Source organism: Crocodylus porosus, unplaced genomic scaffold (assembly GCF_001723895.1).
Source record: "Crocodylus porosus isolate Cpor-Errol unplaced genomic scaffold, CroPor_comp1, whole genome shotgun sequence".
Taxonomy (NCBI): domain Eukaryota; kingdom Metazoa; phylum Chordata; order Crocodylia; family Crocodylidae; genus Crocodylus; species Crocodylus porosus.
Genome location: NW_017728931.1, coordinates 76,119,221 through 76,145,536, shown reverse-complemented (window position 1 = coordinate 76,145,536; position 26,316 = coordinate 76,119,221). Strand labels below are relative to the sequence as shown.

Genomic DNA, 26,316 nt, shown 5'->3' with positions numbered 1-26,316 from the left:
CATTTTCTTTGAACCCTAATGTAGTAATACAGCAAGAGAATAGAACAAAGGTACTTTTCAAAGTCAAGCTTTTTAGCTCCTGACCTCTAAAGAGCAAATTCCAGCTAATAAAAATATTAGTCATGTTTTGTCATTATTATATGTTCACAATATAAAATGAACCTAATGATTGATGTGGGAGTTTTGAAATCCAGTGGTATTTACCGTAACAATTAACAGATTTGGGGGAGAGCCCTCTTGTGATTGCAAAACAATACTTATTACATTAGAAACAAAATACTTTTTTTCTCATTTATCTCGAGAGATATTTTGAATATGCCAGGAAGCCACTGAGGTCAGAAGCATCTTTTTATTAAGTGTCTGTACAGTGCCTACACTGGCCTCCTGATTTATGGCAAGGGCTTCTAGGCATTGTGAGAAAGAGAATAATGAATAGTGACAATGCTATTACAAGTTGTTGCTGTTTACTGCTCTTTTTTATCTTTTCTTTAAAAAAAGACTTCATTATTTTACTTTGGAAAAAAAAATCTAAAGTCTAGAGATCAGCTTCCCATGCTACTTCCTTCAAGTGCTGGTGTTTCAATGATAAAACATCTGCTTCTTTGTTATATTTGTTTCTTGTAGTGCATCTTAAATAACATGCCACCATGTGGTGTAGGCAAAGCTGACACAAAAGACAAACACCCAGCAAAACAGCATGGAGTTCAACAGTGTAGAACGTCATGACTTTTCATATAATTACAATCATGCAGGAAAACAAAAAACATCAGTACAAGGCAACAAACAACAGGCAAAAAACTGGTTGATACCACCAGCTTAAGTTCACAACATACCATTCACAACATTGCAAGCAAACTGTATAGACCAGCTATGCACAGATCTGAAAATGCCACTGTAACTACTTTACCATATACAAGACTGACGCACACAAACACTGGAGTGAGGGGGAAAGGGTGGATACTACATCTTCTAGTTGCAGAAAGATTTAATGCTTTCTGAAACCTACCAAACATACTGGTCTATAAAGTATTTAAAGATCATGCATTTCAAATTATGTCCTACCTGATCTGTTGTGTTCCATCAGCCGGTTTTCTTTGCCCAGACAGACATCACTCTGCATGCTATTGCAGGCCATATTCAAGTCTGTCTTGCAAAATGTAGGAGAGCTCGCTTGAGGAGCAGGAGGGATGTGCTTCTTCCGCTTTCTTGGCAGTTTCTGTTTTGCCATTGCCAGGGAGTAGTACATTCCAAAATTGTTAACAATGACAGGCACAGGCATGGCTATGGTCAGTACCCCAGCCAAAGCACACAGAGCACCCACTAGCATGCCTGACCAAGTCCGAGGACACATGTCCCCATACCCAAGGGTGGTCATGGTGACCACAGCCCACCAGAAGCCAATGGGGATATTTTTGAACTGTGTGTGCTCACTGGCCGATGGGTCATTGGGTTGGGCTCCTACTCGCTCAGCATAGTAGATCATGGTGGCAAATATCAAAACACCTAGTGCCAGGAATATTATCAGCAGCAAAAACTCATTGGTGCTAGCTCGAAGCGTGTGGCCCAGCACCCTGAGGCCAACAAAATGTCGGGTGAGCTTGAAGATTCGCAGGATTCTCACAAACCTCACCACCCTGAGGAAACCAAGCACATCCTTAGCAGCTTTGGAAGAGAGCCCACTCAAGCCCACCTCTAGGTAAAAGGGCAAGATGGCCACAAAGTCAATGATATTCAAGAGGTTCTTGATGAATTCAAGTTTATTGGGTGAAAAAATGACACGAACTAAAAATTCAAATGTAAACCACACCACACAAACTCCTTCTACGTAAGTCAGAGCAGGATCGGTCTCAATTTCATACTGTAGAACTGTTTCTGTGCTGTTGATGACTTGCTCAGTTTTGTTTATAATGGTATTGAAAGCCTCATGGGTTTCCAGGCAAAAGGTTGTGATTGAAACTAGGATGAAGAATAAAGAGGCAAACGCAATGAACTGCAAAGGAGAAAATAGAAAAAAGAATCAGAACCTTACGCTAATGCACACACGGTACTTTACATTGTTAATACATTCATCATCATTACTATCATGTATGTTAAACTGATTAATTTCAAAAGCTCCTAAACTGATACACAGACTCCCACTCATAAAACATAAAACTAAAGGCTACTTATTTGTGCAGTGCATGCTGCATAAAATATAGTCACTGGGAAAACTTTGACTGTGGGTATCAGGCAAGCTGAGAGCCATAAAAAAAGAAGTGGCATTTTTTGTTGTCTGCACTGAGGATGCAGGAATCCATTTGTCAAATCATCATGTAAAAGACCCTGATATCCCACATTAAACTTCAGAGTTCTCAGTCTCTCAGAGAAAACTGAAAAATTGGGTAGATCTGAATATGTTTGAGATCATCATACCTAAGGTTAAGAAACCCTCCAATTAAGCCATCAACATTTCCTGTACATAAAAAGAGATTCAAACAGAGATTTCATTTGCATTGCCACTAATTCACAGAAGTGGATTATCTTCTATGAATTGGCATATAGAGATGTTCTGACGGATTGTAGATGGAGTTGGTAGAAGAATCTACCAACAAACATTCAGCATGCTGTGAAGGAGAAAATAAAAACCCACACTCTCCAACCCATTACTTTGACCCATTTATCTTCTTTGCATCCCTCTGTTTTCTCTTTTTTCATATCAGACATAAGCTACATGTCTTTGTAGCATATTCTCACTCTGTCTTTTGTCCACTATTCAGAACAATTTCTAATCAAGCCTTTGATGCCAGCCTCAATAGCCTACTTCATTCTCCCATATTGCCCCAATGGCTAAGAAATAGTCCAAATAAACAAGGACAAAGCCATTTTATTATTCTCTATCAAATTCCTCCTTGTACCTTTGCTTTGCTGTGATGCCTCCAAAAACCATTTCCCAGCAGTTGAACAGCCAGACTCTTCCACTGCCTAATGGACTGACTGAGTTTACCTAATCATTTTCATGTACTCCCCCCTCTCTTATTAACATCTATGTTGTAAGCTTTTTGGGGTAGGAAATGACTTTTCTGTTCGGAACAATGGGATCCTGATCCAAGATTGGAACTTGTTGGGGCTAAAAAGTACAAATATCATCCCTATCCAAACCATACCATACAAACCATAATTTAAATTCTACATAAAGACTGCTATCAACCCTGACACAACACAGACCTAACACCCTAACCTGCCACAGGTACAACGGGGGAACCACAGCAGCCCTGCTTCTAGAAAATGTTGTCAATATATGCTCAAGAGGTCCCAGGCAGAGGGTCATGCCTATCCTTCCCAATTTTGTGTTGTCTACAAACTTGATCAAGAAGCTTTCTCTGCGAGTATCTAAATATTAACACACACTTGAAACAGCACCGGGCCAAGGGCAGACCCCTCTGGGATTCCACTTGAAACCTTCTGCCATTCTGACATGGACCCATTAATAATTACCCTTTGCTCGAGGCCACCTTATAGTAATTTTATCTGGCCCACATTTCTCCAATTTGTTTATGAGAAGGTTGTGTGGTACCTTGTCAAAAGCCTTGCTAAAGTCTAGATACACTATATCTACAGCATTCCCTTAATCCACCCAAGTAGTTACTTTGTCTAAGAAGATCAGGTTTTTGTTTGACACTTTATTTTTCATGAATCTGCATTGGCTGCCTGTGATCAGCCCTTCTTCCTCCAGGTGCTTGAAACGGCCTTCCTCAGGATACGCTCCAGCAACTTCTCAAGTACTGAGGTGAAGTTAACCAGTCTATAACTCCCTGAGTCCTCTTTCTTGCCGTTTTTAAAGAGGGGCACTACACTGGCCCTTTACCAGTCCTGTGAAACCTGGCCCGTCTCCTACAGCTTCATGAAGAGGGCTCTGAGATCTCCTCTGCCAGTTCCTTTAGGACACTGAGATGAAGTTCATCCAGCCCTGATGATGTGAATTCATTCAGACCCAACAAAAGCTCTCTGACAATCTCTTTTGTTATATCTTGTAATAATAAAAAAAAGCAATAAATGGTTATAAATTAGGTTGCTCCATAGTTCTCACTGTAAGGCCCCAGCCCTTACAGGAATTAAGATTAGGTTGCTCCTAATCTTGTCATTCGCACTGACATGACCTGGGGCAGGTATATGGTTCAGGCTTACTTTTTCACACACAAAATTTTTTCAGCACAGATGGTTCATGCCATCTCTGGGAAGGAAAAAATTAAGAAAAGAATTCACAAGAATTCATAAAGTCTTTTCACTAAGATGCTTTAGCATTCAATGCTGTGGAACAGAGATCCAAAATTTGGATAGAGGTTGCAACAACAGCTGGGACATGCTCTTGACTTTTCTAACTAACCCAATTTGGCCAAGTCATAAATCTCTGAAAAAATGCCATGTTGCACATGCTCCATAGGTATTCTTAAAAGAGTTTTCTAGCTAAATTTTCCCAAGATTTCATCTGGCATGAGCATGCTAAACAGATGAGAAAATAGCAAGTATGTGTGGAGACTGGAACTAGGTGGACAAAGGAACCAAGGATGAAACAAGTATGAAGAGCCTAGGCATTGAAGCCTGAGACTGGCTAGGTAAGATGCCCAAAACAGAAAAAAGGAGCCAAAGAGAGTGGAATTAGGATAAGGAGAGTGGGTGGGATTAACTGGAGAGATCATGGACAGAATGAGTCGGGCTTAGACCAGAAAAAGCAGTAGAATGTGTAACTCCCTTAATTCCCCTCAAAACAGAAACTGAAATACATTTCAGGATTATTCAGTCTTGACACTAATCTACTGTCAGCAAATATGGCAGTGCTACTAGTCATGTCCAGCTGCTCGCCAAGCACCCCCCTGCCCGACTCAGCGTCCAACAGTGCACCACCCTCCCCACCCCCGCCCAGTGGCCAGGGTTACACTGCTCTGTGTCTGTCTGCTGGGGGGTATAATGATGCAAAAAGGTTAAAAGCCCCAGAATTAAATAATTTACTCAAGTAGCAGAGGTCCATACACTGCATCTGAAGGTTTAGTCCATTTAAATACACATGATAAAAATCTATTTATTTAAATTACCTAAATGATTGAAAGATCAAAGTTGCTACTAACAAGCCTAGAAGTTAGAAGGATTTTAATCATTGAAGAAGGCAGAACAGTGTGGCATCTTATAGTCCAACTTGTTCAAAGAGGCATATACTTGCATAAGCTACAGTGTACTTTGTCAGATGCAATGAATTAACTTGCAAAGAATAGGGGTACCCAATAGAAAGGAATAAGGCAAGGTAGAGGTGCACTAACTGAACCAGGGATGCATAAGCTTTTGAGAGCCACAGCTCACATGATCAGAGTCTATGAAAGGACATGCACAAAGCAGGCTATCAAACAGAAGTAGTGATTAAAATACAAAAAACAGATGCAGAGAAAAGGGAGGAATGGGAGCCCTACTAAGAGAGGCAGAGGGGATTGATAAGAACAATAAGGCAATAAACACATAGGGACATAAAAGCAAATCCAGGTAATGGAATAAGAATCCATTGTCCCTGTTCAGATCATAACTTCACCCAATCCAGCCTGTGAATGATTTCTTCTTCTGCCATTTCACATTCAAAGTTGATTTCTAAAATTCCATTGTTTAAGAGCAACTACTCTTGAGATCAGCAATGAAATATCCAGGAAGTCTGAAATGTTTTGCCACAAGATTGTCATTCTAGACTTGATGTCAGCTCAGTATCCACTCATTCCGTCATGTAGGAATTGCTCTATCCAACACAGACAGCAGAGGGACACTGAGCAGATAATGCTGTATATGAAATCTTATGTTATAGTCCATGTTATTTGGTCCAGTGATAGTGTAATCTGTGTTGATGAAGGGACATAACTGGCATCTGGATCTCTTTGCAAGGCCTGGTGCCTCAGCGAGAAAAGGATTTAGGTAGCCTGTTTCTGGAGAAATGCTATTTTGAGGCTGGCACGCTGTGAGCCAGGACAGGTTAGCCTTCCGTGGCTACCTTGAAATGGGTGTCATTTTCAAAGAAGAGTTAGAGGTCATTAATGGTGTGCCCAAGCTGTGTTGTTCAAGCTGGGGGCTGTAGGTTATAACCAGAAGGATTCTCTTGTCCTGTTATACAGGTAGTAAAGTAGCAGCACAACTAATGGAGTAGGGCATTAGTTGATTTGAGTGGTTAGTTTTGGGATTGTGCTGTAAGTGTAGGAATCCCTAATCTAGACCCCAAGTGGGACCCTTAATCCTGGTTGATGGGGAACAAAGCAAATATGGTAGTAACATACATTTTTTTAAAGTAATAAGGTGTCTTCTCTGACCTATGGTGTCATTTCCATCAGCAACCAGCACCCACAGGATGTTTCTTTGCTATGCAAGCTGATCAAGAGGACTGTAAAAAGACAGTCGGGTTTCAGGCCAGAGACACCACGCATTGCTCTGATCAACGATTTCCTCCCATCTACTGGTTAGGAATGTGGATGAATACTTTGAGATCTTTCTGAAGCGCATGGTCCTGTGCTGCACATAACTAGGATGAATCCAGAGGGAGTCTACGAGTTGCTCTTCCTTTACCTGGAAAGCCCTCATATGCAGAGAATCAAAGCCCCAATTGTCTCTTCCATACACTTCTATCTAGTTGAAGCCCTTTAGCAAGCAGGTGAGAGAATACAGGCTGAAATGGCCACATAAAAGACACTTAGTTTCTCCTTTTGAAGGAGAAGGAAAGCTGTGTCCATTTCATTAATGCAAAGCTCAAATAGTCACCTGATCATGGTCTGGTCATGCTGATTCATCCTTTTTGACATCTAGGCTTGATTATTTCAGCTTACCTTACTTACAGAAGCAACTATGTGCCCTGAAAAATCCCTTAACTGGTTCAAATGCAGGAATCCATCAGTTTAGCAACACATTACCCCAGTTCTCCATTCTCTACACTGTCAATGAACTCATAAGCATAGTTATTTCTCCTACAGGCAGAGAAGAAAAAGTGGCAGAGAAGTTGTGTTTATTTCTATTTTTAAATATTTAGGAGGCATTAGAAACTACATTGATGAAGATGACAAAAGCAAGCAAAGAGATTGGATAGATTAAAAAGAAGTCAGTGACATTTTGGGATTCATAACACCTTAAAATGATTTTTAAAAAAAAAAAAATATATATATATATACACACACACACACACACATATACATACACACACACACACACACACACACAACATTTCAATTATTTCACACTGTAGACCAATAATAATAATAATGATGTGTGACCCTGGGCACAACACTACCCATACCTTCACCTGAATAGTGGCTACTGGGTACCCCAGAATCCCAGTGGCCTCACCCAGCTCCCTGGGTAGCAGCTGCAGAGCCCCTGAGTGGAGAGCCTCCCCTTACAATCAAACAATCTTGCAGACCATTATAAAACTATTTACAGGATTTAATTATTTACAGGGTAACATATAACCAATGCAATAGACCAAATGTTACACCGCATGACCTGGTGATGGTGGCTTAAGGGTTAATGCTTCTTGGATACACATTACACTAGGGCAAGGTACACAAATTACCCACGATAAATAAGGAACCAATAAGTAATTACATTGATACTCCAACTAATAAACCATCACGAATTTATTTACTCAATCCACAAAACGTTTACACCACGTACTGAGAACCTGTGCGCACTGCCCCTGGCTGGGTGTCTCAGGACTGGCTGTGCCCCTGCACAGGACCTGTGCGCAGTCCCTGGTGCTTGCATCCCTCACACAAGCTCCAGGGGTCTCTGTGCAGCAGGCGATGGCTCCTCCCCCGCAGTCCCTGCAAGAGAGCTTGCAGTCCCTGCCCAGAGCCCTTCCTTGGTTCAGCACGGAACAATATCTGAGCTGCAGGTTGTAACAGTTTCCCCTACCCAGCACAGCATCACAGCACCTGGTAAATGCGGCTCCTCCCTGTGCCCTGCCTGGCCCAGGGCTTCTGGTGGCTGGAGCAGTCCCTGCCAGTCTAGCCCACGGCTCCCTCCAGCACCTGAGCCTGCCCCTCCCTGGTGCCTTCTCACTCGCGGGAGAAAAACCAGGGCGGTCTCCAGCAGTCTCCCCCTGGCCCTGCATCCCCCTTCCCTGTTGTGCTCACTCAGCAGTTTGCAGGAGGGTCTTCCCAGGCTCGGAGTCTCCTCACAGGCAGCTCTTCTCTTGTTCTGCCCTGCGGGGCTGGAGGGGAAGGGGGGGAAACGGACACAGTGCAGCACACTCTCCATGCAGACTCTCGCTGCTACTTCTGCAGGGCTGTGACAGGGGCTCTCGGGGGAGATGGCCACGGGAAGATCCTTTCCTTGGTCTCCAGCCTGTCTCTTCCCCAGGGGAAAACTGCTCCTCTCCTTTAAACAAGCCTCTCTGCCAATCCCAGGCCAGAACTCTTCCTGGGCTTTAGCTAACCTCCCTCATTCTAACCCTGTCCAGGTTGCATCACTCCTCCCACTTCCAAGAGGGCTACCTCCAACACAGCTTCACTTGCACTTAGGGCATCCAGTGTCCCAACTGGGACAAACTCTGTCTCTTCGCACTCTCTCTCTCTGTCCAGGGCAGCCCTTCCCATTCCTTCAGGTGGGTCCATTTTAAATGCTGCTACAGATGTAACCACAGTTACATATAAGGGTGAATGCAAAATATGCAGTGCTCTTTCAGCTATTAAGCAAAACCCCTCTCACAGCTCTATTTAATCTTGACAATCTCATGCCACAATGCGCTTATCAAAATTTGAGATCCAGGACAATCTCAGCTTTTGCCTCAGTTGGAAATCAAACTACTAGAAGACAATGGGAGACAGGAAAAATTACTATTAAATAACTTTGGAAATCTGTAACTGTCACATACAATTGAGGTGCTTTAAGCTAAGGAGTTAAATGCAGTGTGCCACTTGATCTTTGATTAATTCATATCATTATACATAAGTACTGAAGACAAGTATTTCCCAGGGCCGGGGAAGGCTAACTCTGGGCTAAGCACTTCAAAGGTAATATAAACTTCATATCCAGCACAGTGAAGGGAATGAAAAAGTTTTTTTGGCAGATTTCTCTGCTGTAATGGAAAGTAGCTGCATTCTCTTAAACAACAGTATTTCAGCACCATAGCTTCTCAGATATGACTGCATGGTACACTAAAGATAGAATGCGTTTACACGGCTCCTGAAATTATGGCCTGTAATATGTTGGTGATTCATAAGTCTGGGTTGTGAAGTCTGGGTTTCCTTGTGAATGAGCATTTTACAGTTGCTAACACCACAGAACAAACTTCCTGAAGCTGAAGTAGGCCAGTACACTTATGAATGCTTAAGGCCAGAATTTCTGACATTGTTACATAAACTAACAATGCAGACAGGCACTTGGTAAAATCTTCAAAGGGACTAAGCAGTTTTGGCATTTAACATTTGGGTGTTTCTGAAAATCCTGCTAGTTGTCTATCTGTATCTTGAACTGGTTAAACACCTTTGAAAATCTGGCCTTTTTGATTAGGGGCTGTAGGGTATCCAGAAAGACATGCAATAATATGACTGCATGCTACTTAGCTCTTTTGGTAGTTGACTTTCTATCTAGTAATAAACACTTATTTCTGCCTTCTTTCTGTTAGTGAAGGGGAAAGGATGTTATGAGGACTTCAAAACGTCTTTTAAACTCCTGAAGTAGGTTCTTCGTCCTTTCTTTTTCTTTTGCAAATCAATTAAGCATGTTTTATGCCTGTCAAAATACTTACAAATTTCCCCGGGTATGGTTTGCTTAATCTCTTAATTCACCATCTAAAGCAAGATCTCTCAACTGCGAAGATTTGAAGCACCCTTGTGAAGTATGTAAAGAGATCCAGAAGGTACAAAAATAACTTACATTTGGTAAAATAATAGCGCAATTGTTTTCTGCTGCGAGTCTACTGGAAAGGGAAAGTTAGTTTTAGGGCCCCTGTGGTAGGTACCAATTGAAGCTGTGACAACTGTATACTGGAGTACAAACAGCTTGAAATTCATTATAGTGAGGTAAAGACAAGACAGAGAGGCAGCCATAATTTGGAATGTCTCTGTTCTGCCAATTTTAAGTCCAACCTTAACAGCACTGTAACTCACTTGTCCACATCTAATAAATTAATCACTGAATCTAAACTGATATCCATGTTACAAGATTTCATCTGCCTTGGTGCAATGTTATATGCTTGTCTTTCTCTCATTTGAGTAGTTAACTTGCTGAAACACTATTTTTGTATGGCCAATAGTAACTATCAATTTTATTCTACGAAACTAATTTAAAATTGTGATGTGACCTGGTAATTTTAACTTCTTCAGTATACCATATTTTCTTACATACAATATGTACCTTTTCCCAAAACTGGAGCGTGCTTTGTATGTCAGAGACATGACAAGAAAACTTTCTGCCACTTACCTGGCATATGTGAAAGTAAAGTCTACATGCAATGCACAGGGAACTGAACAACGGGCAGGCTCTGCTCCCAAGCTTCTAGGCTGTAACACAAATTGGCTGACATGACCAGACATACATTAAGTATATCAACTGAACTCACCCCATCAGCTGCAAACTCTCTCCCTACTATATGGGTACAAGCTATGATAGAGCACTAAACCAATAGTGACCAAAGTATATGACAGTACCATCAACTATCCAAATCTTTAAGATGAAAGTGCTATTTGATCTAGAGAGTGCAAAGCAAACTGAGACATGTAGTATGGAATCGACATCTCTATCTTGATGAGATCGAGGCCTCTGATGGGCAAAATTTTAGGAGCTCCACTTTGATTTAATACATGCACTTGGCAACTATGAGCAATCATTTTCTTAAGCATATGGTAAGTAACTTCCAGCCTACCCCAAAATAAACTTAATAATAACTCATAGCAGAATTCAACAGAAACATAAAATAACAATCAAATAAATATTCAGTATTTCTCCAAATCAACTAGGAATTAAATTAGCAAATAATTAGCAGCTACAACTGTACTGTATTTAAGTAAGAATGTCTTATTCAGGTCAGCAATTAGATTCTGTGCAAAAATAGTTGCATGCAAGATTGTATTACATGCTATTTAATCATAGAAAATTAGGGTTGGAAGGGACCTCAGGAGGCCATCTAGTCCAACCCCCTGCTCAAAGCAGGAACACCCCCAACTAGCTCATCCCGGCCAAGGTTTTGTCTAGTCAGGCCTTAAAAATCTCAAAGAATAGAGATTCCACAACCTCTCTGGGTAACCTGTTCCAGTGTTTTACTACCTTCCTAGTGAGAAAATACTTCCTAATATCTAACCTAAACTTCCCTTGCTGCAACTTGAGACCTTTGCTCTTTGTTCTGTCATCTGTGACCACTGAAGAAATCCAGGATGACACATTTGATCATGTTTAAAAAGGATGCAGATCCTATTCTACTAACCACAGCTTGAGGATCATCTAGGAGTACACTACTAAAACCAAAGTACAGCTCTAGTAGGTTTCATTTTAGGGACAGATTTACTGATAACCCTGCAGCCCTTATTCAGATTAATGTACATTCATGAGTTATATGTATTCAGGCATGTTTATATATATGCCATTCATTGTTATGATGGGCAAGGAAGAATCTTATTTCAATATTCATGCTAGGCTCCACATGCCATCTGACTGCTATGCCTGAGTGTTGTGCATTGTCTAAACTATAAGCTTTTTGTGTTTTGGAATCATTCACTTTTGTCAAAGATCAAAGTCTTTGATTTCAGATGCCGATGGCAAAAGGTCAGATGGCAAAAGGTCAGAAGCTAACGCAACAAACTCTGTATTTGTAATTTATCCCTCTGTATTAACAGTGCTGCATATACACACCCCTGTCTGTGCCTCATTTTTAATCACTTGAGTCTCCCATATGAGAAAAAGCAGCTAACCTTGAATTGTACATAACTCAAGGGCTATGACATCAAGAAAGATACCGTAACCTGGTAACGAGATACCAAATTGGCTGTCTTTGAAGAAATTGTGAAATTAAAGTAATATACTACGCGCGCCATCCTGTGACCAAACAGGACCAGTACCACCCCAGTAAAAATAACGCCCCCTTTTTTCTGAAACTTGAGCAAACAAAGAGAGCGTAAGTGGCAACTCATTAATTATTTATAATTGGCGTAGAGTAATTGGTCACCTGTGAAAAGTATAACTTTGAAAGAACTTCCGCCCAAAGCAGAGAACTGCGTATACACTCAAGAAGAACAGATTGTGCACAACAAATATTATTTCTCTGCCTACGTATCTTTCTGGCATACCCCCGTCTTGCCGGCCCATCTATCTCTGTCATTATCTTTCTTATCAAGAGCTCTCGGTAATCTGCAGACTGCAACGGCTTATATGAATTGCTCGAAATCTGTAACAAGCAAGGTTATTATCCACCCTGTAATTGCTGGTTAACATGATATCTGCATGCTGTAACTGAATAAATCAACTCCTCTGCCTACGCTGCAAGCCATCAGTAGCGTAAGTAAAATAAACTTTTTGTGTAACCACTAAGCTTTAAATCATCTGACTCCTGCCATTAACCCCACCTGTCCGGTCATAAATCCCTCCTCGCGCCAAGCCGGTTGTGTTGACCCAGGTTTGCAGTTCAAGGGTACACCGGCATTAGGGGTGCAACAACTTTGTGCTTGCACAGCATCTAACACGATCAGACCTTAACCTCTGCAGGTAACATACCTAACATATGTCTGGTGCTGTCAACCAATTTGTGTTACAGCCCAGAAGCTTGGGAGCAGAGCCTGCCATTGTAAGAGAAGAGCCTCCGTATGATAAGAAGAACCTTCTAAGTAGCCATGTCTGAGGAGATGAAAACACTGCTTATGGTATGAAAGAATGTATCCCAATAAAAAAAAATCCTTTTTTATTTACCATTTATACATTTATTTCTCAAATACTATGCAAGTTTAGACAACACACTGAAAGAAAATCTATCAGCGTTTTCCACAACAATTGCAATAGATGGGACTGGTAATCTCCATCTCTCGTTTTATTTATCAAGTGTAGTCTTTTCAATCTAATTTCATGTATTCTTAATCTGAAAGCAATGAGCCCCTAAAATGAAGCACATGTGTATTCCAAATCATATATCAATTAAAATAATATACTTAAGATTCTCTGAAGTTTGAACAGGATACAATATTTGCTGTTTCCTTTCCTAAAACTTGGCATGTTGCTATGCTATTGAACAGGTACTACACTTCATATTTCTATAAAAATGTCTACCTATTCTCTCTCAGTGAGCTCATAACTGGAATTCAGAAGCTGAAATCTTAAGGAGAAATTCAAATTGACCTGACACCATGACCACACTTTTTGCTTAAAACCAATATTTACAATTCTAAATGAAGTGCGTGACACTAGGGCTAATTACAGACATTTGGGAAGGTTAAGTTGGGTTCAGAATGGCTGCCCAATTTAAACTTAGCTTGTCCCAGTGCTGACCTTACACTTACAGATCCAGTCACAGTAACAGGCAATCAGTCTAAAACTGTAAATAAACAAGTTCCATGCACACAAACCGGTCTAAAAATTGCAGATGCAGTTTAAAATAAACTTGGGTCTATGTAGATTCATAGATGCTAGGGTCAGAAGGGACCTCAACAGATCATCAAGTCCAACCCCATGCCTAGGCAGGAAAGAGTGCTGGGGTCAGATGACCCTAGCAGATGCCTACCCAGCCTTCTCTTAAAGACCCCCAAGGTAGGGGAGAGCACCACCTCCCTCGGAAACCCATTCTAAATTTTGACCACCCTTACCATGAAGAAGTTTTTCCTGATATCTAACCTAAATCTGCTCTCTGTCAGTTTGTGACCATTGTTCCTTGTTACCCCAAGAGGCACCCTGTTGAACAGAGCATCTCTAATCCCTTGCTGCGTCCCCCTGATGAATTTGTAGGCGGCCATGAGATCACCTTTCAACCTTCTCCTGCGGAGGCTGAAAAGGTTCTGGTCCCTCAGTCTCTCCTCATAAGTCTTGTCCTGTAAGCCCCTAACGATACAAGTGGCCCTCCTCTGGACCCTCAAGTCTATCAACATCCTTCTTGAAGTACAGTGCCCAAAACTGGACGCAGTACTCCAACTGCAGTCTGACCAATACCGCATAAAGGGGAAGTATCACCTCCTTGGATCTATTTGTCATGCATCTACTGATGCATGATAAAGTACGGTTAGCTTTGCTGATGATTTTATCACACTGATGACTCATGTTCATCTTGGAGTCCACAACGACTCCGAGATCCCTTTCCTCTTCTGTGCTGCTGAGAGGGTCACTACCCATCTAGTACATGTGCTGGATATTTCTGCACTCTGGGTGCAGCACTCTGCACTTGTCCTTATTCTACTGCATCCTATTGTGTACTGCCCACTTTTCTAACCTGTCCGGGTCTGCCAGCAATCGTTCCCTACCCTCCGGAGTGTGTACATCACCCCACAATTTAGTATCATCCGCAAATTTGGACAGAGTACACTTTCTCCCCACATCCAAGTCACTTATGAAGATATTGAAGAATACAGGTCCAAGGACTGAACCCTGCAAAACCCCACTACCCACATCCTTTCAAGTCAATACCAACCCGTCTACTACCACTTTCTTGGCATGACTGCTAAGCCAGTTTGCCATCCACCAAACCGTGTAAACATCTATGTCACAGCCTCTTAATTTATTCATGAAAATAGGATGAGATACCATATTGAAGACCTTGCTAAAGTCCAAGAAAATGACATCCACCTCTACTTCTGCATCTAAGCATTTTGTGACCCTGTTGTAAAATAATACCAGATTGGTCAAGCATGATCTACCTGATACAAATCCATGCTGGTTTCCCTGCTAGATTATTAATCCCACTGGACTCCCACAAATGTGATCCTTCATAATCTTTTCAAAGACCTTTCCAAGGATGGAAGTGAGACTGACTGGCCTATAATTACTCAGATCCTCCTTCCACCCCTTCTAGAAAATAGGGACCACATTGGCCCTTTTCCAGTCCTCTGGGACCTAACCCAAGCACCACAACTGCTCAAACAGCCATACCGGTGGTTCTGTGATGACAATGGCCAATTCCTTCAGTACCCTTGGATGCAGCTCATCTGGACCTGCTAACTTGAACACATTCAGTCCATCCAAGTGACTCTGCACTAAGTCAGCACCAGCAGTTGGTAGGCTGGTGTCCCTCTGATGCTGATCTAAGAACTCATTAGGAGACTTATCTTGAGCCCTGTTCAGGAACACTGAAGCAAAAAACTCACTGAATAGTTCAGCCTTGACCCCCCTCTCTGTCACTAATTGCTCCTCCTTGTTCAGTATGCTGCCCTGCACCTTCCTTTTACTCTCTACATGCCTAAAAAGACTTTATGTTGTCTTTAATTTGTATCTTTAACGTAGTAGCAGACTAATCCGATTCAAATTGGTGCATAGAACATCTGTCCACTTCTACTGCACAGCCCCAGGGCTGGAAAAACCCAGCCACTGTCCCCAGCCCTGGGGCTACTCTTTCACCCTTCCTCCCCACATACTGGTCTATTTTTTGTCTTCACCCCCAGCCCCCAACTGCCCAGCACTCTCAACTCTCATCCCACAAGCCACTCTGGGTGCAGCCACTTTTATTGGCATTTGCTGTTGCCAGAGGCGAGCAAGTAAGTCCTGGTGGGGGGCAGGGAGGGGCAGGAGGTGTAGGTTTTTTGGGAGGGCACCCCACCTGTGGGTCATGCCTGTTCCCCCCTACCCCACCCACGAGTCACGCCTCTCCCCCATCCCTCAGTAGATAAAACCCTCCTGCTCCCTCCTCTGTCTCTACCAAAGGGTACCCTTGAGCATTACCCACCTAACTCTGCAAGTTCAACTTCTTGCTTGAGTGTTAAATACATGGTACAATTTTTGCCTACTCTTCAACATCCTCTGAGAAAGATTCTGCCCAAGTATAAATAGGTCTGAGGTTGGGTGGGATGTCATCACTTACTTCCTTCTTCAATTCCCTCCACTATGTAACATATACTTTCTAACATGAGGATCCAATGGCAGCTTTTAAGGATTAGTCAGTTCATTTCAGTTTGACTGCAGGACTTACAAGGCTTGTCCTTGATATACTGGCTACAGAAAAAGAAAGGTACTGAATATTTAATAAGCCCTTGGAAATACAACATTTAATATTCTCTAGTGCAACTACAGTGTTGACTTAAAAAGAAAACAAAGGTCTCTTTCCAAAGAAATGTATTCATTGGCACAGTGTAAGAAATGATACATAAGTCTGGTGGTATTCAATTGCGCATCTTCTTGGAACAAAAATGGTTTTTAAAAGAATTATCGGTCTTTACCAGTTCTGGTAGCTTGATCACAAAATTTAGGAGTCAAGAAAGGGTCTGTTTTACTTGTTAAAGAAACTAACCTTTAAGATTTGCCTGATAACAAACCCAATATTATTGCCTGCCAAAGGCACAGTTTGCTTATTTGGAGTCTACTCCTGCAAAATCCTGAGAACCCCTAAGTTCCCACTTAATTCACCCCTCAGCACCACATGCTGATCACCACTCTCTTGCTAGAGCCCACTGCAGAACTGGACCCAGAAAGCATATGCTACTTTTGTAAAAAATTCTGCTGGAGAAGGGCAGAAAAAATCTTGCAAATACTAGCTTCAATTTAGAAATTGGTTTTTTTTTTTTTTCAGCCATTATCTTGCCCACAACTCCTTTTGTGTTTGCTTTGCACATACAATATATACTCATCCAACTGCTCACAGAAAACCAATTTTTCCTTCATCCATATTGCAGAAATAAATGGTGGGGATTTTTTTGTTTTTATGTTTCTGTTTTTTTACATGAGAGGGAACATAGCCGGGGACTGAAGTTTTCAAATCCCCTCACTAGAGTCGTGGTACACAACAAATTCAACTAGCCACACAGAATTTGACCACATTCCTCAGAGTTAGGCTTATGTAGATATTGTATGATTGTGTTATAAGAAAATAAGTATGTAAATTTAAAGTCTGCATACAGCCATTAAATCTTGTAATGGTCTTAGGTTTCTAAGGATGATGCATTAGGCAAGGTCTCTACGGTTTAGGATAGAAAACCTGTAGTTTTTCTAAATTTTCGGTAACTATTTATGTGACACCTCTACCTAATCCTCCTCAATGCTGCCTTGATTATAGACATGGGCAACTGGTACCACCTCCATCTCGCTGGGGGTGTGGGGGGCAACTGGTACCACCTCCATCTCGCTGGGGGTGCGGGGGGGGGGGTTTCAATCTTACTCACCGGCTTCTGGAAGTAGCTGCAGCACTCCCACTCCCTGCCTGGCACTTAGAGGGGGGGCACCAGCACTCCTGCCAGTCCCCCCCAACCCATCACCTAGGCAGGGAGCGTAGCCTGTCAGGGGGTGCACGTGTACCCCCATGTACCCCCTACGCATTACCACCGATTACAGAAGAATTACACTTGTTAAAATCAGAGAACAGGGACAGTATTGTGCAAATTGTTGTGACCAGTCAGAACTAACTTACACAGCTCAGTTTTAAAATTCAGGGATAAAAGCACAATTGCTCATAGCAATCCAGAGTGCAAAACAGAATCTTTCAAAAATTCGAGTAAATTTGTGAAGATAGAGTATATTCAGGAAAATGATGAACTGTCTGATAACATTATATAAAAAAAGAGCTGATATTAAGCAACTAAATTATTTGTTCTGTGCCAGTAAATAGTTACCTAGGGACAGGCTGAAATCTTAAAATCAAATAACCCAAATCTTGTGAAAGACTGCATATGGAGTTGAATGTGGATGTTTAGTTTCATCTCTAGGTTAATAAGAAAATAGGGCTAGAAGAGATCTCATGAGATCAGGTAGTCCAACCACTTGCTCAAGGCAGGATCATTCCTGATGAAACCAATCCATGAAAGCTTGTGCTATAATATATCTACTTTGGTTAGTCTATAAGATGCAAATCTATCCTGCCTTCTAAACCATCCCAGCCAGGTGTCTGTCTGATCTGCTCTTCATAATTACCAGGGATGGAGTTTCCACAATTTCTGTAGCTATCCTGTTCCAATGCTGGACCACACTCAGAGTCAGGAAGTTCTTCCTACTCTCCAACCTAAACTTCCTTTGCTCCTAGTCCTGCTCCCTATAGCCACAAAGAAAAAAACAAACAACAAATCTCCATCTTCTCTGTAATCACCCTTCAGGTATTTGAAGACTGTAATTAAATATCCCCCATAGTCTTCTCTTCACTAGACTAAAGAAGTCTAGTTCTTTCAGCCTTTCCTCATTATTCATACTTCTGAGGCCTCTAATTAACCAATTAGAAGATTAACCAATTGATTTTTGGATTATGATTAACCAATTGATTTTTGTTCCTCTCACAAGCCTCAGGAGATTGCTGCAATCATGATGTAGCTTCAAGAAAAAACTCTTGTAGATGCTTCAAATGTTAAACTTCAGTTTGTAGAGGTGATCTTTTATTAGACCAACTGGATATTTGCAAAAAAAAAATATTTAAATGGCAAGCTTTATGGCGTTTCATATTTCACAGAGGAGTAAAACACCATAACCAGAAGGAAATAAGAACACATGCTGCTTGCATGTAAACAACTTAAAGGTAAGCAGACTATTCCAACTGTTCTCTGAGCCAAATCTGCATATAAAATGAACTTTTCCAAACAGGAGATTTCACCACCTTCAACTCTTCTATGAAATATGAACTTTCTTTTCTATCCAGGAGAGCTTTTACAATATTTTCTCCGATGCCTGATGGAGGTGTGCCTGAAAGCTTGCAATTAAAGCTTTTTTTTTTTTTTTTTTTGCAACTATCCAAATATCTAGTTGGTCTAATAAAAGATATCACCTCTATCATAAGTCCCGAATTGCTTTTTCCTCTAGACCAATACAGCTACACCTGGATATCAAACTTCAGTTTTCAACTTTAATGCTAGAGACAGATATTACCCACAAACGTGTGTAAATGGGTAAATTTGTAACACAACAGATGTTCAGTGCACATAAACCACTTCCAAAATGGCTCAAACAGGTTTAAGATAAACCTGGATGGATGTTTTATCAGACTGAACTCATTTAGGTTAAATCAGTTTATTGAATGTCTGAACTTGAATCTGAAGGGGATTTGGGTAACTCAGAGTCCCCCAGCATCACAGGTTTTTTTGTACCTCCACCACAAACCCCACCCTGCAGGGTGGTCAGGCTAGCCTTGGCCCAAGCTGTCTGCTCTAGCTGAACAGGGAGGTGTGCTCTAGTGGCCCTCCAGCTTCTAGCCTGGGACACTGCAGACATGTGGCTACATTTCCAGAATCAAAAATGAATGTCTGACACTCACTAAAAGTATAGTGTAGATACAGCTGTTATTCTCACTCTCCTCTCAAATACATTATCACTTACTTCCACCATCTTTCCCTAATCACAGTTGCCATTTTTCATTTCATGCATAAAAGAAGATGACACAGAATCATGAGTAGGAAGGGACCTAGACAGATCATCTAGTCTGACCCCCTGCAATGGACAGGAATGAGCACTGGGGGTGGGAGGGGTCATAAGACCCCAGCCAGGTGCCTATCCAGTCTATTCTTGAAGATCTCCAGGGAAGGTGAGAGTACCACCTCTCTGGGAAGCCTATTCCAGGCTCTGCCCACCCTTACTGTGAAGTAGTTCTTCCTAATATCTAACCTAAACCTATCCTCCCTCAGCTTGTGGCCATTGTTCCCGGTGAGTCCAAGGGGAGCCCTGGTGAACAGACTTTCCCCGAGTCCCTGCTGGTGGCCCCTGATAAGGTTGTAGGCAGCACAAGACTGAAGAGATTCAGGTTCCTCAGCCTCTTCTCATAGGGCTGGCCACAGAGGCCCTCAACCATACGAGTGGCCCTCCTCTGGACCCTCTCCAGGTTCTCCACGTCCCTCTTGAAGTGTGGCACCCAGAACTGGACACAGTACTCCAGCTGCGTCCTGACCAGCACCGCATAGAGGGGGAGCAAGACCTCTCTGGACCTGTTAGTGATGTCCCTGTTGAGGCACGGCAGGGTGCGGTTGGCTCTGCCTATTGCTTCATCGCATTGGCAACTCATATTCATCCTGGAGTCAATCATGACTCCAAGATCGCTCTCTGCCTCTGTGCTGCTGAGAGGGTCAGCCCCTAACCTATAACCATAATGCTGGTTCCCTCTCCCCAGGTGCAGCACTCTGCACTTGTCCTTGTTGAACCGCATCCTGTTCAGATCCGCCCACTTCTCCAACCTATCCAGGTCTGCCTGGATGCGGTGTATTCACGTACCCCACAGCTTGGTGTCATCAGCGAACTTGAACAGGGTGCTCTCCACACCTTGTCCAGGTCGCTAATGAAGACGTTGAACAGCACCGGCCCAAGGACCGAGCCCTGGGGGACTCCACTGCCCACACCCCCCCAGGTCGACTTCGACCCATCCACCACCACCCTCTGGGTGTGCCCCTGGAGCCAGTTTGCCGCCCATGTGACTGTGCATTCATCAATGCTGCAGTCCCTCAGCTTGCCCACCAGAATTGGGTGGGACAGTGTGTCGAAGACATCTGTTATGTTCTGCCAACTACATAACAAAAGTATAAAACCAAGCTCACCTGGGTAAACTACTGTCCCATTCAGAAAAATAGAGGATCACAGATGTTCTTTATGCATCAAGATGTTTTACAGTGATGTCCCTCAGTGTAAGTGAACAGTAATTACTTTCTGAATTATTAGCATTTTTAAAAATTAATTCAAGATGAATATACTGGAATTATCACTGAACAAGCATAAGAAATGCTCTCCTTCTTTCACATTACCAGTTTCTAAAGTTGAAAAATGATGCACTTAGAGTGGAGGAAACATTTTTGAGAAAATCTTTACAAAATAATAAGAGTGTTATGCAAATTACACTAACAACAAATTTTAGACATGTACTTAATTATCTGAAATATGAAAAAAATCCATTATTATGTAACTAATAAAACTGACCTAATTTTCAAACATTCTGAAAGCCTACAGGTCACACTGACTTTAATGGCCAATGAAGCCATTTCTGTATCCATGTCTGCACATGGATTTAGTAAAATCTGATTGGGAGGCTTTAGCATTATAGTTGCAAGACTAACATTAAACCTGGCTTTATAGAGTTCTTGCCAAAAGCTTGCTTTTTGTAATATAATAGCTTTCTTTTAGCACACATTGATACCATTATTTCTTACCCACTGTATTAATTCAACACAATTCAGCATTCAACATAATTGTAAAATATGTTGCTGTTATAATTTTGTGCAGAGACGTATATAAATAGCTAAATGATGCATCTGTCAGCTAGTGGTACTACAATTCAAACCAACTTTGAGAACGCATCGTAATACAGGATGCTAGGGTTTTTGGTGCTGGAGTATTTGCTGTTCAGATGTTCTTTGATCATCTGCTCCTTTTTTCCTGGTAGTGGGAACTCTCTCTCAAGCACAGACTTAGGCTTTACCAATTTCAGTGGCATCTGAGGGGCATTTCAACATGGTTATGCACTTCCTCATATTCCATTTCTAGAATGAACCACTCCCAAAAGCTAAATCCTTGTCCTATTTGGTGAGAACCTCAAAGTCACCCCATTTACCCTGGATGAGTATCTGGCCCAAATAATCTAAGGATCTTTGGAAGTTAGGGAAGAAATATCAAAAGAAAAACAGAGTTAAATAATATATTTTCAACTGTATTTAAATATCACTTCCAAAGGATTGAAAAACAATTTACATACTTAAAGCAAAACACACATGCTGTGCTGTTAAGTAGTATATACTTTGCCTTAGCTGAGCATGTGGGAAGTGGATATGACCTGCATTTCAATGGTAGGTGAAAAACCTGGACAGTGGGGGAAAAATTCAATGGGGTACATGGTAAGGGAGCTAAGGGTCTTCCTCTCAAACCTTAAAGTAGTAACAGATCATTTTGCTTTTACTGCTGTTGTCACGGTCCCCTATCCATGTCTACATGAGACACACAATAGGACTACAGACCTGGAAGAACACACAAAGAAAAGCCACACAAGTTCTACCACCTTCAGGGCCATCCAGGATCAATAAAGAATGGATAAATGTTGTTTCTGCCAAGAACACCGATTGTACCAATTCCCGTCTAGCATTATCATCTTTCTGAAGGACTAATTAAATTTCCAAAGCTCTCAGAGGTTAGCTGCTCAGAAAAACTGAACTCAACTTCCTTTCAGCGACATAAAGTGGCCGGGGCCCAGGGCAGCTACCACACACAGGGGCAGTAGTGACTTCTGGTTGCCACCCCTGGTGCAACTGGGCAGTTGTGGCAGCAGGCTCTTTTTCACTTTCTCCCTCCTCAAGTCAGCATCCAAAGCAACTGCTCTGGTCACCTGCACTAATTACACCACTGCTTCCTTTACTATTATGCTGTTAGTCCAGTATTGAACCCAACATATAGCCCTTGCCTAAAACATGTAACCCATTTACTAAGTTTTTATTTTTGGAACTTCAGTGCAAATTTCAGGGACCTGCCAATTAAAGGGCAATTTATTTGATCATTTTCTGTTGCTCCCAACTGCTTTCCTTTCCATTTCCTATCTAATCTGGCTGAGCTGTGACTATCCCAGCAATATACTAAATTTTACAGTTACGAGTTTGGTTGTTTATTTTTAGCTACGCTTGGGATTGTCACTCCAGCAGTTACGATTTAAAGACATAGTTTTGATCTCTCTACTGAAAATGCTTGCATGATTAAATGGATCGATAAGCAAACCACTATCACTTATGCATCAAGTGCTATAAATTGCTATAAATTTATGTGATAAAATAACAAAAATATTTCTAGTAACCATAAAAATGCAGAGCATACTCTTTCTTTAGTTACAGACCAAGATAAACAAAAAAGGCACTTCTTTTAGCCACGGTTCTGAGTTACAAATTATAACATGAGATGCTCTGCTCTGATATTCCTTACTACTCCTGGAGAGTATTCCAAATAAAAGCCAGAATTCATGGAAGGTCTAAAGGGAAAGGCGAATTACCATTGCTCTTTCAACCAGGAAGCTAACCATTTTAATTACTCTCAAATCTATGTGTTATATTAAGTTAGCTTCTGTGCATACTTAGTTTCCTTGTCCTTAAACTGCATGTTCTTCGGTCAGTCCCTGTGTGCCAGGAACTGATCCTGTGCCAACTTAGCCGGGCTCTGCATTCTTGGATCTAGCCCTCTACTGCCTCAACTGGAACCGACACGACCTTGGTCATGCTCTGTGCCACTCTGGCCCAGCCCTGAACAAACAAATGTAGCCCCACACTGCCACAACCCAGCTTTGCATGCCTGGATATGTCCCCATGCCGATTCAGCCCCACGTGCCTGATCTACCAGGTTCCCCATGTAAATCTGGCAACAAGAGAACAGCAATTAAAATTGCTCCTGCTCTCCTGTCACCAAATTTTGGGACCCATAAGCAGCTAATGGGCCAGATGACATGGCTCTGTGGGCCAAGGGTTGAGTATTCCTGGTCTAGATTGAGTTTTCAACTTGTAGGTTTATAAGTTAACTCTGTTGTGGGTGTCACTGGGAGTTACTACATTCCAATACTAGTTTATTGACTTCAGTCTACTTCTTACTATCCATGTCATAGAAACAACCACAGTTGACATTAATTGGCACCCTGGAAGAGTTAGAAGCGACTCAGGACTAAATGAAGAGCAAGACTATGATCTACTTCTCCCTGAGAAAGACCAGTCTAGAACCATAAATATGGGACTTTTAATAATTCCATTTCCAAGAATCAAACAATCAAATGGTGTCATTTTAGTACAGGTTTATACAATTTATATCAGTATTTATATTTATATATGATTACACATAACAACATTAACGTAAAAGAACATCAGAAAAACTGCAAAACCAAGCTATCAAAAGCCAAGAGATACAAAAATTAACGTTACCCGAGCAATCAAAGATCCTTTTTCTTGTGCATGTGCTCTATGACCCAGTCTCTAATTATATAATTGCACAAGGATAGGGATGATCCTGCCTCAGGCAGGGGCTTGGACCCGATAACCTCTGAAAGTCTGTTCCCACTCAGTGCACACTTACTATTCAGAATTTTGTTCCATCCTCATTCTTAAATATCTTATTTGCTATATAGCGTATAATCCCTGCTCTGAAGACAGGACTATTAATTTACACATTTTATAGTCTTAATCCTATCTAAGTGCTAATATCTAAGCTCTTCAAAAGCAATTTATTCATTTCCATAGCATGCCTGTGAGATGAGATGGTACTATCATCTCTATTTTTTACACTTAAGAACAGAGAACTAGAGATCCTCAGAACTATACAAATGCCCTACTTTCATTAAAGGCATTGCTATAAATTAGGAGTGTAAAACTCATCTGGCCCCATGGCTGGGTGTGGCATGGAGCTGATCTGCAACCAGGATCAGGTCCATGAACCCCCTCTCCCAGTTGTCACTCCAGCTATCTGGGACTTATCCCAGTGTATAGTGCAAATCCTGGTGTGGCCAGAATGAGAGCTGCATGTGGTACAGTCCAGTCGAGCTGTGTAGCAAGGATTCCTGACCAGCCAGAGCAGGTATCACATGCTGCATGTGGTACCCACCCCAGCTGGATCGCACAACACTTGCTCTGGACTGGCTGGAGCAGGCACCACGTGCCGTGCAGTCCAAGAGCCGCCACGCCATGGTGCCTGCTCCGGCAGGTCTGGGATCTATACCACATGCCCTGGGACCGACTGTACTTCATATGGCACCCATTTATTAAAGCCATTCTGGGATCCACACTGTACATGATCTCTTATACAGTGCAGTTCCAGTGTGGCCAGGGTGGGTACTGCATGAGTTACACATCCTGGGCCCTGCCTGCGAAGCTGATCTGGCATATGTCATGCTTCATGTGGGTCTTCAGACCCAGGGGCAGTACAGGGGCCAGATGGCAAGTTTCTGTGAGCTGGATCCAGCCTGCAGGCTGTTTGTTCAACACTCCTGCTATAAATAAAACACGTTTAAAATTTAAGTTAAGAGGATACCATATTTTCTTGTATACAACATGCTCCAGAATAAACATACACACACCTTTTCTTTGAAAGGCAGAATAAAGAAAAAAAAACTTTTACTTGTAGTAAGGAACTGAATAGCAATAGTTAGGGAACCAAACCTGCTCATTGTTCTGCTCCCTGTAATTCACATGCAGATTTTACTTTTGCTTGTGCTAGATAAATGGAAGAAACTGCTCTTATCACATTTCTCACATATAATATGCACTGCCATTTTCATTTCCAATAACTGTTTTTGGGGGGGAAATTGTGTTATATGTGAGAAACTTTTGAGCCTGTGGACCAGAGGTTAAGGGGGAAAAAAGTCTACTAATTTTGGGTATCAGATATGACATGGCCAAGACCTGCTTTTTCAGTGTATTCAGCATTAGATGTCATTGTACCCATTCAAAGCACAGGAGCCATTGACTTCATTGTCTTCAACAGATAACTACCACCGTAGCTACTAGAGTAATTCCTTGTATCATCGCTCTATGTTGACCACTCTATGTAGACCAGCACTAGTGGACAAGCAAGTTAGCAGTATCACAGGTATTTATTTACAACAGAAACAGAGTGACACTCAGGAATCTGGAAAAGGTACATCTAGAAGGCAAACTCCCAGTTTCTTTTTTCCAACTTGTCCTAATTTCTTCAAGTTTCCTTTCTAATTCACAAATACCTTTTCATTTCCAATTTCTCCACTCATAGTTCAACTTTTCCTACACTCAATTCCCCACTTGATCCTCCAGCTCTTCCTCCAGCCTCAGTCTCCCCTTTACCCCTGCCTATTCTTGCTGCAGCCCCTCATTTTCCTGCCTCTGTCTCAATTCTTGGTACAGCACGTCTTCTCCATTCACCACAGATTTTTGTTCTATTTTTCTTCCTTCCCCAATTTATATATCTCCCCTAAACATTGGTTCCTAATCCCAGTTTCCCTGCCTTTGTGTTTAACCAAAATTAAACACAAAAACAGAACCATGAGTCAGATACCCAGAATACAAAATACCAGGCTAAATGGTTAAAGGCAGGCAAAAACTTAAGAAACTGAAAACATGGTCTAATAATGTTTTTATAGTTAAAGGAGACATTATCATTATGCTACTTTGTCCCACCTACAAAATTACAGTGCAGTGCAACTTTGATATGGTGTAACTCTGCAATACATATTCATGTAAACTTATCAAATCTGTAACTACAGAATTTGGATATATTTCATACAGGTGCTACCCTCAGGGCTGAAACGCATGTTACCATTTTTCCTAT

General features: G+C 41.8%; 1 protein-coding gene across 1 annotated transcript in view; it reads right to left on the bottom strand.

Annotated features, from left to right (window-relative positions):
* KCNC2 (potassium voltage-gated channel subfamily C member 2) overlaps window positions 1-26,316 on the bottom strand; it is a 176,947-nt gene that overhangs the window by 10,219 nt on the left and 140,412 nt on the right. Inside the window, 1 exon segment of the mRNA XM_019543202.1 lies at window positions 1,063-1,990. Coding sequence (XP_019398747.1) covers window positions 1,063-1,990 — 928 coding nt within the window.